Genomic DNA, 17,120 nt, shown 5'->3' with positions numbered 1-17,120 from the left:
ACTATCTCTGTCACATGCCCACAAAACATGAATGGAAGGCAATGAAAGGAGAGAAGAGAAAGTCGTCAGCTTATCAAAGAATTCCCAGAAAAGTTGGGTCTTGAGGCCAGACTTGAAAGCGTCATAGATGGTTTGCATGTGAAGTGATAGCAAATCATGCTAAAGAAAAACCTCAGCCAAACTTACTGAGTCAATGGCCCTCTCATTCATTTTACATTCAGGCATTTAAGAGATTAGTGTGTTCTTTTGTTCTAACACAATCTACACCTGTCTCCTGCAGGCCCAGTCTGATATAATTATGTACAATACAAATATATTTGGAAGAGAAAACCACGTTCACCCTATTCCACACTAATATAGCTTCACTTTTACCCCCACCACACACACACATTAGGGATCAACAATCCCCCGTAAGTTTATAATCTAAATTCATTTTAATACGTAGACCACTAATTGTACATCAGAAACAGCTTAAGTTTTAAGCTCAATTATAAAATTAGTACCAAGTTTCTTTCCTGGAACAAACAGCTGGAGATGAAGAACCTAAAGCTGTTTTCATCTTGTAACCAAGTAACCAGTTTCTGAATGCAGCTCGGCTCACGAGACTGAAGAAAACTGCTGCAGAAGCACAAATGAAGCTTTAACGTTGTTGCTTTGGATTTGTCCTGCCAAGTGAAAATGTCAGAACATCTTGTCTTGCTGGAATTAATTCAAAGCCCCTGGACCAGACAGAAAGGACAGGTGTTCAAGTTCTGGGCTTCACCAACCCTTTTTATACTTTATTCACCTCTTTACATCTTTTACTTACTATGTTGGTTTTTTATAAAATACATGTATCACATTTATATGACTTGGGAAGACTAATCCCTAAACCTTTAAAGTAAGAGCTACCTTTTGCCGTGATATAGCCCTAGTTGCTGGCACGGCATAAAACAAACAAACAAGTGTGCAACCAGTTCTGCATGGTGACTGGCTGGATCCTTACCAGTTGCTGATTATAGCTACCAGTTCATACATGAAAAAGTAAGACAACCCCTGAAAATAAGCCCTATTACCTTTGGAGCAAAAACTAACATACAACCCAGTCTTATTTGGGGGAAAATGTGATATTGTACCACCCTTGCTGTTATGATGTCTCTTAGCACTAAATGTCAACACAACCCTAGCGCTCTCGAGAAAGGAGTTTGGAAAGGGTCAGCTTGGGAGTGAACTCAACCAATCTGGGCATAAATTCAGGGATGTGTTTTGTCACCAGTATTCTCTATCTGTACCAATGAAGTCTGGACAGATTTTTCCAGGTCTGCCCTATCACTCATTAAATTTGCAGACAATAGGCTCGGCCCAAGGATGAGAATTAACTGGTAAGTTGTTCCTTCAGGTTAAGAAATCAAGGTGATGCTTTATTTCTTGTTACTCTTCGAGGAGCATGGGGCCAAAACAACAACTCGCCAGCAGACCTGATTTTAGGCAGCCCCTAAAACCATGTTGGGCCCACGTGGTTCCAATGTCGTTTGCCTCGTTCTCTACTGTTCTTTTCCAGGTCTGCTTTGGTCTACCAACTCTCCTCTTCCCCCAAGAGTTCCAATCAGATGCTTTGAGATGTTCAATTTTTCATAGAAATAGTGAGGGCAGGAGCCAGCAAAGAAATTAAAACAGCCCAGTTGGTACTGAATGTAAGAGCAGAAAACAAAGGAAAGGAGTGATATGGTCCCGTTTCCTACCTCTAAGTGATGACGTATTATTACAATAACCTATAGTATGTGCAACACTACCACAGGTGACAATGTGTATGATGCAGGCACAGCATTGTTACAAGCAATGACCTAAAGCATGTACAGCACTACCATAGGTGATTAGCTGTATGAAGCAGTGCATTCCTAACACTATGGTGGCTCTCTTCACTGATGGAACATTACAAACACCATGACAGAAATAGCTAGTCCTTTACTGAAGAATCCATTAGTACACAACACAAATCACACAAGAAAGAGTTTTCTCATACAGAAGTCATGTTATTGTTACAGAAGATATAGTACTTGACATCCTTTTTTGCACTCAAATGAGAAACAGACATATTTGCACGCTGCTCTCTGGCTGGATGCTCAGTATCTACACTGCAAAAACTGTAGAAACTGTGTTAGCATGCAGGATATTGACTATCTACCCCCCAAGTGCTGTTGACACTGTGAGGTGTATTTGCATGCTCTACACACCAGCACTGTAGAGACTGTTTGCATGCTGGACATTCTCTATCTACACTCCAGTGCTGTAAAAATAGTGTGAGTTGTATTTTCATGCTTATCACTCCAGTTCTCTAGAAACTGTGTTGGTATGCTGCCTTCTGGCTGGATGCTAACTATGCCCCAGTGCCATAGAAACACTGTGTTTGCATGCTTGGGCACTCTCTGCTTGCCAATGATGGTGAAACTGTAAGTTGTAGCTTTCCTAGAAGAACCTTGTCAGTCATTTTCTGATCCCTTTCACAAGTGCAAGACTGATGTTTACAAGAAATAAATCATCTGTCCATATGATAGACAAGAACCTTATGAAAAAATCTTCTTGTGCTGTGATCTTTCATGCCCTGATTTGACTGCTTGACCTAATGATCGTTTCAAAACATGCATAAAGCACTCTATGTATGTGATAAGTGTATGTGATGTGTGAAATACACGTATGATATGCTCTCCTGTGTTAGTATGCAAATAAATGACAGGCAGTAGATCACAAAGTTGCAAGATTTAATTCTTTCTTCTTATTTCACTTTTGCCAGGTCTTTGCATAAGTCATGAGTGTATAAAATGTCACATCAGAAAATGACAGTTTACTAGGACAGGTAATAATTCTGAGAAACATATACTGCCTGTCTACTAGTCCTTGTCATAATGTTAGTATACATCCTTTGTCACCTGTTTGATCTATTCTGCATTTATCCTGCAACCTGATGCATCTATGCTATCTGTAATATGACAATGTCAGGGTACATTTACTGCCAAATGAATAGCCTCTCATACTATGATTCTGTCAAGTACTTGTCATGATACAACGAATCAATCTGCACTAACCTGGGAATCATTTTATTTGTTGTGTCTGTGTCACAGCATTTAGCATATTGTGAGTTGCTGTGATGTCACATTACACATAAAACTGGTATGTCACATATCTTGTAATATGATAATGGTGTGTCATATGCCTTGTCACATAATAATGGTAGCACGCATGTTCTATTGAACGAACGGTAATCATATGCTGTTTATGGATACCTACAAATTAAACATATAAAGCAAATGATCTGACCTTCAAACATTGCCCTAAAAGAATGATTTCACAGCCTGTAATCATATACTATTCACAGATACCTACAAGTTAAACATACAAAAGAAATGATCTATCAAACCTGGCTTCCTTTCTTCAAGTCAGAATGTTGAAATAAAATTTCTACAGCAAAATGAAGGGCTAACAAATGCTATATCATTGCAGTGATAACCCTGCATAAATCTGCACCTTTAGGATATAGAATTCGAACAATTTAGTCTCAATGCAATGCAAGCACATTTAGAAGGGCTATCTCAGCTGACACACACCTGTAGGAACAAGGTTTTCAAATGTTGAGCTGGAAAAGTCAAATCCAGCACCATGGCTCATTAGGTTTTCCTGCATGATTTTTCAGCAGCACTCAAGTCTTGGTTGATCAAATCTCACAGTATTTGAGGGCTTGCCAATAACATGCATTACCTACTGGTGCTTTGTGTTCCTCAGTTGTGTACATTCTCCACAAATAGCGATGTGCACAAAAACAATGACAGTTGTTGATGAAGACTGCGGAATGATGGTTACCCGTCTTGAACACATTGAAAATCACACATAGAAGACTCTGACTTTAGAGGTGCTCACCAATAAATCTCCATCATAGAAACATGTTTCAATCATAACATTGCCACTGAAAATGAAGACAGATGACACATTATACCTCAAAATAACCCTGCCAGTCCAAACTAAAGCAGAACTTTTGGTGTAACAAATCCATAAGAAATTAATATATGCAAAAATGCTATGCCTCTTCATGAGGACATGCATGCCATATAAAATAATACTACTCCATACTATAATGTATAGGACAGATGCTGTAAATTAATTTACAGAAATACATTTGCAAATATAAATTAATCAGAGGGTTACAAAGATAGAGACATAATGATTCTGGAAAACCTACAGCAACAAAATATAGGTCCAGAACAAGCGTACCAGAAAATAAATTATTAAATGACTAAATCTATAGAACACATTGATATGCCAACCATAACCTTCAAAAAGAGAGGGAGGGGGTTAGCTTGAAAACTCAACCAACAAAATTTGACAATATTGGCACCCAAAGGTTCTGATTATTTTTCTTGTTTAGTTTGCCTGGAAAAATAATACCATTTTCCTTGCAGTCCCATACTTGTTTATCTATTGAACCATCTTCTCACGCTGGCCACAGAGTCACTCACTTTTGCATCTATTCTCAAAAATACATCAGCAGAACATATAGGGCTACTTTCTAGAAGGCTCAGCAAGGGACTAGAGCAGGAGTAGGTAAGAGTGATGTTGGCACGGTGTCATATAGTGCAGGTAGTGTGAGTTATACTGATGTTAGCATGCCATCATAGTGTGGGTTAGAGTGATGTTAGCATGGTGTCATAGTGAGGGTGATGTGAGTGTTAGAGGAATGTAGAGCCACAATTAGAAAATGGGGGACATGTCAATGTATGCTGACATCAGAAATATTGCAACATACTAGGTTCAAGGGTCATTTGCTTGGATGGAGGGGGGTGGAGGTTATGGAAACACCATAATGCATCACCACTCCATGGACTAATATTAGAGTTTACCTTAGTATGTCAAACATCAGAGATAGAGCAGAGACTTGTAGTGCTGCATTTGCACAGATCACAGAGGCTTGGAGTGAACTAGGCAAGATATTGACAATATATATGTATATATGCAAAGGTTTATACAAAGAATGCAAATTTATTAACCTAAGGTGACCAGACGTCCTGATTTAGGAGGAACAGTCCTTATGACCTCGTGTCCCGCCTGCTCATCGGGCGGCACGCCCAATGTCCCGCTTTCTGGCAAGTCCATCAAAGTGCCACTTGTCTTTACAAATCTGTTTACCGTACATAGAGTCGTATCCGCGCCTTTGGTTTTGGCTTTTGCATTTTGGCGTTGTCTTGTTGATCCCTATTTATTTTTCGCTGCTGTGCGGGCTCCGGTGTTTGACCCGTGACGATAATGACCTGCCGGCCGATATCTTATTGCACGCGCCGCTGGTACATCGCCGGTGGTCGTCTGATCGTTCCTCTTAAGGTGTCAGCTTCTTTGGTTACGGTTGTCTGAGTTCCCTCACTTCCCAGTGGCATTAACTTTTCTCCCTACCCTAACCCCACGCCAGGTGACTACACCCCAAACCTAGTGATAATGGAAAGGACAACAAATGAGTACATAATGGCTTTCACCTGCCGACTTTATTGTGTAAAGCTGTTTGTAGTTGCTCACTTTCCTTTGAAGGCAGCCTCTAACGACATGTCAGTCGTCTGTTATTATTTTTGATCTTTTCACTTTGTCTGTGTTGGAATGCTACGGACTGCCGATTTCTAACTCTGTTATACTTGATATAATAAATTTTTAGCAAATTATGCTAGGCTGATTCAAAAAAAAAAAAAAAGAAAAAAAAGAAAGAAAAGAAAACAAGTGCATTTTACATTTTGGTAGACGATGCCGATCCAAAGTCATCCACAGGACGTATTTAAGCCCACCCCTTGTATAGAGTTGTAGACTAATGTAGTTTGCTTGGTGATGGAGAAACGGGAAGAGAAAGTTTCACGGTGTCATTAAGTAACTATGGGAAACAAGCTCCTTTCACATCTCACTTAGGGCTTAGACTAGGTTGCAGTGCCAGCGGCGGGCCCCATCCTCTCCATTCACAGAGTGGCCATACATCTGTAACATACCCATCTCTTTACTGTCAATTCCAACTGGCTTGCAGGTCCCCCAAGTGGAACATTAATCCTGCGACCTCGATGCACGAACGTTCTTCTAGACCAGGGGTGGGCAATTAATTTTCCCAAGGGGCCGGATGAGAAACTGGAATGGTTCTAGAGGGCCGGATGAGAAACTGGGATGGTTCTAGAGGGCCGGACTAATATAGTTAACTCAGTTTTACCCAATACTGTATATATAGTATATTTACTGGTGGGCGGCCAGCGGGCGGGCCGGTCAGAGACAGGAGGCGGGCCGGATCCGGCCCGCGGGCCGGCGGTTGCCCAGGTCTGTTCTAGACGGTTCATGTGCGACAAATCCTGGGTGTCCAGCGGCCCTCTGACCTCAGGCCCGCTACCCCGACGGCCCTGCCTACCTTACTGGAAATTGTATACTGCAGACTTGAAACTTAACATCTGCAAGTGTAATGCTTGTGTGTTCCTTCGTCAGACCTTTCTTTAAGATAAAAGAAAAAGAAGGAAAACAATCCACTAACCAAGGCTGGGCCCCTTCACAACCCGGGTACACCCGATACCCTGCCATCTCACCATGGCCTACGTCAGCACGTTTCTCCTCGCCTTTCGGCATTTCGTCCTCCCGCGTGTTTTCCGCTGCACGGGATTTTATTCACTTCCAGTAATCCTTTTCTTTGAGTTGATTAGTGATTAAACTAATGTCGGGGACGAAACGAACATCGCCAGTGAAAACACAGTTAAAGGTGGAAACACTGAAAGGACTTTTAATTGTGAAGTGCAACTTTGACAGCGAAAATTTCGTTCCCGAAACGTCTGGTCCCTTAATTAACCTTTCCACATATACTTCAGAATATTGGCTGACATCATATATATATACCTAGTCTGTCTATGCTAATATGATAGTGTACGTTGTGTTTGGCGCTTGAACAAACACACATGAGGGTTGCCAAAGTGCTTTGATGTCCAATGAACTTTTACCCTTTATAGGGCTGATACAGCGAGATGGGTTGGGGGGTCCTTTGTTTTTACTGGTCAGTGACCCAATGACCTGCTGTTTTCCCAGGGAGAGGGAGATGGGTGGGGTGGGGGCACTGTGACAACGGTTCCCAGTCACTTAATCCCCAGACACTTCATCCCCGACACTTCATCCCCGACACTTCATCCCCTAGACTTTTAATCCCCAGACACTTCACCCCCAGACACTTAATCCCTAAACTAAATCCTTAACTATAAAAATTATGAAGTCAGCGAAAAATTTAATTGAAATTCAAATTCAAATCATGCTATTAACTTCAACGTCATTTGAACATCTACAACATTAGTTAAAGTTTATATAAGCTAGTAAATTTAATGTTCTTCAACAATATGACATGAAAATTGTTCTTGAGTGTCGGGGATGAAGTGTCTGGGGATTAAAAGTCTAGGGGATGAAGTGTCGGGGATGAAGTGTCGGGGATGAAGTGTCTGGGGATTAAGTGACTGGACACCGTGACAACAGGGTAGATTCTATAATATTCAGGGGTAGTAATAGCAGAGTGCAGCAGGAAGGCAGAAGGGATTCAAAGAGAGAGTGAGTTATTAAGGAGGGAGCATTATCCCACCAAGGAGTTTAGTGATAGCTTAGATTGCTAGTGAACATCTGGCCTTTGCCAGCAACATCAACCAGCATACGAGTAAAGCCCATTCTACCCATTACAGCGTTGACTGTGTTTATTATTGTGTTGAGACTGAGCAAGAAGCTCCCATCTCCCCTCTTACACTACTGCGTTAAAGAGAATGCAAATCTTACTTTAGAACATTGGCTGGCATCATCTGATTTTCAGGAGCAGCCTCTATGACAGACTGCCATGTGTTGGTGGAACCAGGTATGACAAAGCCAAACTCAAAGTACCATTCTGAAATATTACAAAGTGTAGGAGTATGACCATCAACACATGTTCTTTGAAATAATTAACATATATCTGCATAAACTGTTTACACAAAGAAAATACATGCTTACAGATATTAATCTCTTGAATAACACATACACAGAGAAGTTTTCTTAAAATACTAGTAGCCTTAAAGCACTACCATCAAGGAATTTCTCTTCGAAACAGGCATATGCTGTAACAGTTTTTTGTTTTTTTTACAATGACAGTAGTCTAAAAGCATTACCTTCAAGACACTTTCCCTTGAACAAAACCTTTTGCTCCAAGCGGAATTTGTCCATGGCTTCTTTGGACGAAAAGTTGATTTCCCTGGACACAGCTCGACATTTTAATATTTTCTTGGGAACGCGGGCTGCAAGTTATAAAGAAAGCAGTTTGTCTCTTTAACTCAGTCTTTTCTAGCATGAAGGTAGGACACAAATATAATAAACAATTTTGGTCCATTGGAGCACTGCCCTTTTTCCCCTCTAGCTATTTGTTTAGATATACAAGTATTAATAATGAGGATTTATACAGTGCCTTTCCAAAAAACTTTGCTCAGAGTGCTTTACATAAATTATACATACACTAAATCATAAACAACGATGCACTTATATTCGCATATAACAGACATGCTCACTTCTATAACACACACTCACTCGCACACAAGGCCTCAACCGCTGAAACCCGCTCTAGGTGACCCCATGTCCAGCCCTTTCCTTTCATCTCCCTTTCCACTGTTCTTCTCCAAGTTTCCTTTGGGCGGCCTCGTCTTCTTCGGCCATCTGGAGTCCATCGTAGGGCGACTGTGGAGAGGTCTGCTGTCTGCTGGCGGAGCACATGTCCAATCCATCGCCAACGCCTTTGTTGAACCTGCGTGGTGATGGTGATGGACTCAGTTTCAGTTCTTCGGTGGAGTTCTTCGTTGGTGATGGTATTTGGCCAAAAGATGTTAAGTATGCGCCTGAGGCATCTGTTTTGGAAGACGTCAAGCTTGTTACTGATGGTTTTGGCCATCTTCCATGATTCTGATCCGTAAAGGAGGGTGCTGATCACATTTGACTTGAAGATTCTCAGTTTGATCTTCTGACTGATGTTTGTTGCCTTCCATGTGCTCCTGAGTGAGGCGAAGGCCTGGTTGGCTTTCACTAGTCGGGCTCGAAACTCCACCTCGCATCCCCGGTGTTTGACATTTTGGACCCAAGATAGGTGAAACTGTCAACTTCCTCAATCTCTTTTCCATTTAGTGTGATGCTGTCTTGGACTCTGGCGTTCACTCTCATACTTTTCCTTTTCTTTGTGCTGACGTTCAAGCCAAGGTTTCCAGCTGTTTCTGAGAAGGCATTTGTTTTTTCCTGCATGTCTTGGAGGCGGTGTAACAGCAGGGCAATGTCATCAGCAAAGTCCAAGTCTTCCAGAGTTGTTGTTGCTGAAAGAAGTGTTATGCCCCTCCAATTATTGCAGTCTCCATGATCTCCTTTCTTGGGTATCTTGAAGATGAGCCCTGTCTTCCATGCATCAGGGAGCTGTCCCGATTCCCAAACTTGCCTGAAGATTTCAGTCAGTATGGGAGCTATCACATTCACATCTGCTTTCAACATCTCTGCTGTTATTCCATCTGCCCCTGGTGCTTTGCCGCTCTTCATTGTCTTGATTGCTGCTGTCACGTCTTCCAGGCTTGGCGGGTCTGTGATGATGATGATGATGTAGTTTTGTAGCGCGCTTGTATCCGCATCACAAAGATGCGCTCAATGCGCGGTGATCCCAGCAGCCACCAAACTGCAGGTTAAATGAAAACTTCAAAAAAGTTTAAACAAGTGAGTCTTAAGATTTTTCTTGAAAGATGCAATACTATCAGACTCCTTGGTCGAGAGGGGAAGCGAGTTCCACAAAAGCGGGGCTACATTGGAGAAGGATCTGAAACCCGCAGTCTTCTTGTTAGCATTCCCTGACTGAACACTCGGTCGTTCAAGTCTGAAGTGTGCTGCTGAACGAAGGTTCCGCTGGGGTTGGTAACAGTGAATGAGTTCTTGCAGATAGACAGGCGCAAGGTCGTGAAGACAGCCATAGGTTAAGGTTAACACTTTGTGCTCAATTCGCTTCTCCACAGGAAGCCAATGTAGGTCACGAAGTACAGAAGTAATATGGTCAGTTGTTTTCTTTCCTGTAACTATCCTCGCAGATGTCTGTGCAGATGTCAAGGTCTATAACTGCTGGGTGGATGTCTGCAAGCTGAGGGGGATCTGGTCTGTTCAGAACTGACTCAAAATGCTCCCTCCAGCGCTGTAGTTTTCCTGCCTCTCCCTCAACAACATTACTGTTCATGTCTTTCACTGGCACATCACTGTTCTTAAACCCGTTGTTTAGCTGTTTGTTCATCTTGTACAGTGTCTTCATGTCATTTTTGCTAGCTGCTTTTTCAGCTTCATCTGCCAGTTTCTCTGTGTAGTCTCTTTTGTCGGTTTTTGTCATCTTCTTTACCTCTTTGTTTAGTTTTGTATATCTTTGTCTGTGTTGTTCCTTCAGGCGTTCAGATCTGGTGCTGTTGATTTTTGTTTGGCTGACTTTCTCTCATCTATCTTCTTCCATGTCTCTTCTCTGATCCACTGTTCTTTCTTTTTCCGTTAGAAGCCCAGTATTTTCTCTCCTGATTCCTGTAAGACTCGATTGAAGTCGTCTAAGGTCATCTCTTGTTGGTCTCCTAGTGTCTGGAACCTGTTCTTTACTTCCATAGCAAAGGCCCGTTTGATCTTTCAGTTTGCCAGAGTCCACTCTCTGCTGGCATGTCTGTTTTCCTCACACTCACTCATACACAAAGTAAATTACTGACACAGGTCATGCACGCTCAGGGTCACAGCGAAGTTATCGTTTTAAAAAAAAAATGTGTCTTAAGTTTTGACTTAAAGGTGGTAAGAGAATCAATGTGACAAAGGCTGATGGGTAATCTGTTGTAAGTTGATGTGGCTTGCTAGGAGAAAGACCTCTGACCATACATCTTTGTCTTAGTGGGACTTGCAGAAGCCTGGTGTCAGATGAGTGAAAAGGACCGGCGGGCATATAGATGGGAGTGAGTTGGGAGAGGTACCAAGGACCAGTGCCAGAAAAACAGCAGTGGAAAGTTTGTAGGCTATATGGTCCATGACTGGAAGCCAGTGAAGAGAGCAAATGATGGGTGATATATGCTCACATCTAGATGGTCTGATGGGTGATATATGTTCACATCTAAATGGTCTAATAGGTGATATATATATTCATATCTAGATGGTCTGATAGGTGATGCATGTTCACATCTAAATGGTCTACACATGAGGCAAGCAGGGTTATTCTGGATCCTTTGAAGTCTGTCCAGAAGACACTTGGGAATTCCAGCTAAAAGAGAATTACAATAGTCCATCTTCGACAGCATAAAGGCAGAGATTAGAACTAATATCCCTGGACTGCTGGCAGAAGATTTTTTTCAGTTAACTGCTAAAACGAGGCATTAGATGACATAGCTTCTGGTTTATTCACATTTCAGATTAACTATTAAAACGAAGTACTAGACGACATAGCTTCCGGTTTATTCACATTCTTTATTAGGGCTCGCCGAGATTGACAGCGGATCACTTTGCAAGAGGCCAAGAGTGAGTCTCAGCACACAGACATCAGTCCATCAATGCATGTCCATGATTAGAGTTTTAATTACATCAGTGGTGAGATGGTGACGAATGGTACTAATCCTACGAAGCATTTCTGCAGACATAAGAAATATGATGATGAAAAGTCAAACTCTAATCGAGAATGACACCCAAGCTGTGGATGGAGGTGGAGAATGGCTGAGGGAGAAAAGGATGACTTAGAAATTTCTTTGGACAAGTAAGAAGCAGATATAAGAGCCACACAGCATTCTAGTTGTTAATACATCAGTTAAAGCCATGAACAAAATGTCAGCATGCTCCATGTTTTGTCCCAGTTTGACTTTAAGATAAAAACCATGTTCAAATAATAAGCATAGGTGACTTTAGTCCCTCTTACATAATAGCTAAACACTCCTAATATTCTTTACTCTCAGTGACTGGTAAACATAAACAGATGAGTAAAATTACCAATAAATGTAATGTGTAGCTCTCTAATAGTGTACTAAGTTATGTCTTTGTTTGTAGAGGGTAGGAGTTGACAGCTCCCAGGACTGTCCCTTTCTCATGCCGGCTGCATGCGTAATAGCCAGCCTTGAACTGTCCACCTGCGGCTACTGGCGACTGGACCTATTGTTATGAAGTTGCCTGAGCTACTTGGGGAGACCATGACCAGACAGGGTGGGGTTAGTGACGTGATGAGGCCGTGGGAAAAGGGGGTGGATGGCTCTGGAACGTTCGACAGAAGATAGAATAAGTAGTGTAGCTTTACAGTTGAGAAAGGCTTTTTGCTTTGGAAGTGAGAGTGGAGAGGCGGCAGGCCAGCCACTAAGTGAAACTCTGAATAAAATCTACTGTTGTGCAGAAATTTCTTTGTTGCTTTCTTATATGACTAGCCCACCCCTACCATCACGGACTGACGTGTTGGTTTTATATATATATATCTATGCATCTACTATTACAAATAAATGCACCATAAATAGATGAGTTTATTATTACCAACTGTTATCAATAAATGTAAACCTCAAGAGATATATTCCTGGAAATGTTTTAGGCCAGGGGTGTTTTACCAGCCCACCACATAGCTTAGAATTTTGAGACCGGCCTGCAAAAAGAAAACTTTGCCTACCCCTATTTTAGACACTGCCAGGCTGTTTTATTAAAAAAAAACCAATGATAATATAATTGCAAACACTCTGCATCGTTTAATCAAAAATATGCCACTACATTGTTACAAAATATTTAATAAAACTATTTTCTATCTTGATGTACTGAAATACTCATTTCACATTTCAAAGTTGATGTCTTGATGTAGTCTTCTTCTTCTTCGTCGTTCACTCAAATGGACACGCCTGCCTCCTGCACAAATGATGCTGTGCGCCGCAGGTCCTCCAGGCTGCCGTGTAGCTTGACACACTAGTTTCAATAGGGCCTAAGTGTTTACTTCTGACCAACATGCTGTTGTGAACATTGTTTTACTTAAGAACTATATCAGCTGATCTTGGCAAAGTAACTGCTGCAATCAAAAGCTGAAGAATTTCTCTGTAGAGTTATGTACCTTGTTTTATTTCTTAAATTGAATTAAAACTAATTACCTTCATGTTCAGTCTCTGGAACAGACCTGAAAAAAAGCAATAACTTGTGCATTTATGATGCAATAATAGCTTTCACATTCAAGCTATATTTTACATTGGTTTTCATAATAATAATAATCAGTTATATACAAGTATACCAATCTGGAGCATCAAAGACTCAAAGTGCTTTACATGCAAATAGGCACAAAAGCAACCTTTTAGGGCAGGCATCAATAGCTGATTGAGAAAGCACTACAGAAGTGCTATAGAATACCATAAGGGATGAAAGACATGTAGTGAGAAGTTGTCTCTCTGAAAAACCACAGTGAGTTGACAAGTTGTTAGAAGGGAAACTGCACAGTTGTTTTGTCACCCTTCATAAGTCGCAAATCCAAATGCTTTTATATAAAGTTTTATCTGGTGATCTATGAATTGTTGAAACACCACTATAATCTTCTGCAGAAGATTCTGACAGAGCAATAGTATTAAAAGAGCTTGAGCTTAAGAAACTGAGCTCTTTCGTCACTTCATCTTTGCAAAATAGCAATCACAATTATACAGTAAATACCAGATGTCCAATGTTACCTCATACAAATGTCAAGATCAGAAAAGAATCTTACAAATAAAGCAGAGTGTGGCAATGTTTGTGAGTGGGGAAGGGGTACAGGATGATGCTCCCCACCAACTTTGGCAGAAATGTTCCTTTCGATTCTGGCTCGATCAGTCATGGGATAAATTTGGTAGGTATGTGTTTGCCTGGAGAATGTTTATATTTTACTTTCACATTTTCCATTCTAAGATGTTACTTCAAATGCTTCATAATCCATTTCCAATAAGGATATAATAAATTGGATGTTTGAGCGAAGCTCCCATGCGATAGCTAATGTTTACCAATGAGGCTGGATGTTTGGAGTATATCTGCCAGGTGACTTACTCCTTTCACTGCGACATCCCCCTCCCCCCCAAAAAAAAGTTAAAATAAAGGTCTAGCTATAAATAAGACATAATTCCAATCTCTAAAAGCTTCAAGACAATATTCATAATATAACAGGTAATCTATAAGCATTATAGTCAAGGGTTCAATTAACTCATAAATTCAAGAACCAGCAAACAGATTCAAGGTAAGGTAATAGAGCAAGCTAAAAATGAAATGACTTCACTTATAAAACTTATATCACTTCCCTATATGACAAATATAACATTCAAAACTAAATTGAGTATAGAATGCACCATTTGACATGCCTTCTGGACCCTAAGAGTAAGGAACTGGAAAAGGGCACCAACAGTTACTAACACCTGTGGAGCAGCGGCCCTCCTGCAGCTACCCTTTCCAAAAGCAATAACAAAATTTCATCTCCACCTGTACAAACCACAACATCCACACTCAAAGCACACCAGGAACCCCTACTTGCAACAGTCAAGTGGTGTAAGCTGATCTGGTTTGGCCATGTGACCCAGCACGACACTTTGACAAGGACTGTCCTTCAAGGTACTTTAGAGAGAGTTCAATGCCATGGTGGCCAGAAGAAGAACTGGCTTATGAATGTTAAGGAATGGACTAATTGTCCTGTGCATCTATCTATATGTTCTCCACAATGGCAAAGTACCAGTTCAATGACTAATGACTTTTTGCTACTGACTGTTTCAGCTGCGATTTGATTGTCAGCTTTCATTCTAGCACTTCATTTGAGTCATGATTTGAGTGAAGTCCCTATGTTCTCTCTCTTCTCCTTCCCCCTCTCTCTCTGACCAGTCCCCTCTCTAGTGGAATTGGTGTTCCTTTGCCAAACAGACTTGAGGGGGGCCAGCTCTATGCATTCTTGTTTTCTGCTTAGATGTGCTTTGCTTTTATTACTGTATTGTATTTTATTATATTGTACCAACCTGTATCTTTTTTTGTGGCCCTATGCTCCACTGGGGGCGAATAGGAACAAGAAGAACCTGTATCGTTTAATGATATCATTGGCATTGTGCTTGACTCTTTACTTGCCTGTGGCCTTTTGTTTTTCCTTTTCTGATATCAATTCGCTGTTAATCTTCTCTGGCAAACACCATTACAGTTCCTTCATTTTACAAGTCATGTCTGCAATAGATTTTATGTCCGTACCCAAAAAGTCATGTGCTTCAACATTCTTCTGAGGATTTGATCTGTTTCAGATTATTGCTCTATTCTGCTCTAGTCCAATGACTTTCCAATCTGTAAATCTGTTTTATCAACATCTTGGTCTATGAACATCCTTCGGCAGAATAATGACCTGGCATTCCTACTAACTTCATAGAGGGAGCTGCAGGAATTTTGCCTGTGCTGTGGTTTGTGTTTATAATGCATGAAGATCATATAGCTTTGGCTAAAATAACACACCTTAAAAGCTTACATTACTGTATACAACTTATGCTTTGTGTGCGAATTTTTCTGTTTTGTTTATGTTTTTTGATGTTCTCCTCTCTGTTTGCTTGCTGACATCTATTTGACTGTGTTGGACTTTGTGTCTGTCTTATGTTGTACACTGAGCCTTCTGCTAAGCAGAGAAATTTGCTACATAAACTAACTTCATTTTTACTTTTTATTTTCAATGTTTTCCATATTTGTTTGATGTAGTATATGTCACCATTTCCTGCTTTTTTCCTATGTCTTATCCCTCTGCTGCTCCCCCTCCTCTCCCGTCCACTTCCCAAATCTCTCTCTGTTCTTAACGATGGGGTGGAGGAGGGAGTGGTCATTTTTCTCCAAGGCCATATTGCCCCACAGCCTGAGTTAAATTGTCCCAGCTAAGTCCATATCATCCCAACACCAAAAGCCAAATCACTCCGGGCCCAATAGATAATCAATATCTGATGTTAATAGCTACTTGTGTCATGGGTGATTGATTCTTCTTTTGGGTCTGGCATGATCTGGCTTTTGGTGCTGGGACGATATGGTCTTAGCTGGGATGATATGGACATGGCTGGGATGACACGACTGGGGCGATATGGTCTTGGAGAAAAATGATTGTTGACCTTCTTACTCTCATACAATACACCCTCTATATATATCATTGTCCACATTTTCTAGAGGTGTAAAAAATGCATGTCAATATTTTTTCCTCTGTAGTATTGTTTTATTTTGAACCAGCAGTAACAGATTACAGAAAACAGACATAATAATAAACATGCTCCAGAGCAACATACAACTACAAAACATCGTTTGCCATATTTTCAAATAAATATTCCTGCCAACTTTGGCTAGAATCAGGCAAACAATGTGGATGTGATCATTTGTCAAAAAAGCAAACATGTATGCATCCCCATATTATTATTTGTACACATACATATTACATATTTTGGTAATGTAAAATACTAATGGTCAAAGTAAATGTAATGATTGTAAATTTAATTATTGTAAGCATACTTACAGATCTTCATTTGACTGCCACAATATCTTTCCATTGTCTGCGTCTCGAAGATTCATCCAGTTACTAAGATTATACATTAAGAATATCCAATCACAGTGGATTGCAATGAAATGTAGGCCATAGAACTTTGACAAGCAGCTGTAGATTTTCAAGTATATGAATAAAATATATTATCGAATATGCGTATACGATCGACTGTCCATTCAGTAGCACAGAAATATCAGAACCCGGGCATATCGGTCCACACTATAGATATAATTTGTCAGATGATTTCACAATTTAAGCAACTGAGCTGATATAAAAATAATGTATAAAACCCATAAATGTTCTAGCAGGCGCTATGAAATTGGAATTAACAGCTATTATACGGTATTTAACAACGTAATACAGATCAGTAAGTTTGTGTATGTCGGCATTTGCAGAAAAGCAAGTACATATTGTTGTGTAATTTCTCTAAATTCGCTTAAAAGGATACAGTTTAAAACCTTTCATAATGTCTTCTGCTCTTGCCGGCATTTTAAATGCTACTGATTAATCCAATGCAATGGTCCACCTACAAAAATAATATAAAACTGCGAAACAGTTGCGTGGCGTCCTGGTAGCCCAGCAATACACAACAAACTAATATGGCGGCGCCAGC

The 17,120-nt window shown here is 40.6% G+C and overlaps 1 protein-coding gene across 2 annotated transcripts; it reads right to left on the bottom strand.

The window, feature by feature from the left end:
* Positions 1 to 415: 415 nt before the first annotated feature.
* LOC112556432 (retinal rod rhodopsin-sensitive cGMP 3',5'-cyclic phosphodiesterase subunit delta-like) lies at positions 416 to 17,120 on the bottom strand. 2 transcript variants are annotated; one of them, XM_025225437.1, is made up of 6 exons: positions 16,956 to 17,120; positions 16,481 to 16,543; positions 13,110 to 13,135; positions 8,148 to 8,273; positions 7,783 to 7,888; positions 416 to 719 (listed from the first exon to the last, which is right to left on the bottom strand). In XM_025225437.1, the coding sequence occupies exons 1-6, from the start codon at positions 16,994 to 16,996 to the stop codon at positions 641 to 643; spliced, it is 441 nt and encodes a 146-aa protein (XP_025081222.1). In that variant the 5' UTR covers positions 16,997 to 17,120; the 3' UTR covers positions 416 to 640. The 2 variants fall into 2 exon arrangements, with proteins under 2 accessions (XP_025081222.1, XP_025081221.1); XM_025225436.1 differs by lacking the exon at positions 416 to 719 and adding an exon at positions 1,930 to 3,937.

Source organism: Pomacea canaliculata, linkage group LG2 (assembly GCF_003073045.1).
Source record: "Pomacea canaliculata isolate SZHN2017 linkage group LG2, ASM307304v1, whole genome shotgun sequence".
Classification (NCBI taxonomy): Eukaryota; Metazoa; Mollusca; class Gastropoda; order Architaenioglossa; family Ampullariidae; genus Pomacea; species Pomacea canaliculata.
This window is presented reverse-complemented; position numbering and strand designations above follow the sequence as displayed.

Coding starts and splice junctions, on each gene's coding strand:
- LOC112556432 (XM_025225436.1), bottom strand. CDS start 16,996: ATGCCGGCAAGAGCAGAAGACATTATGAAAGGTTTTAAACT. Junction 13,136..16,480: donor TGGCAGTCAAATGAAGATCT/GTAAGTATGCTT, acceptor GCTTTTTTTCAG/GTCTGTTCCAGAGACTGAAC. Junction 7,889..8,147: donor CAAGGGAAAGTGTCTTGAAG/GTAATGCTTTTA, acceptor GTAATATTTCAG/AATGGTACTTTGAGTTTGGC.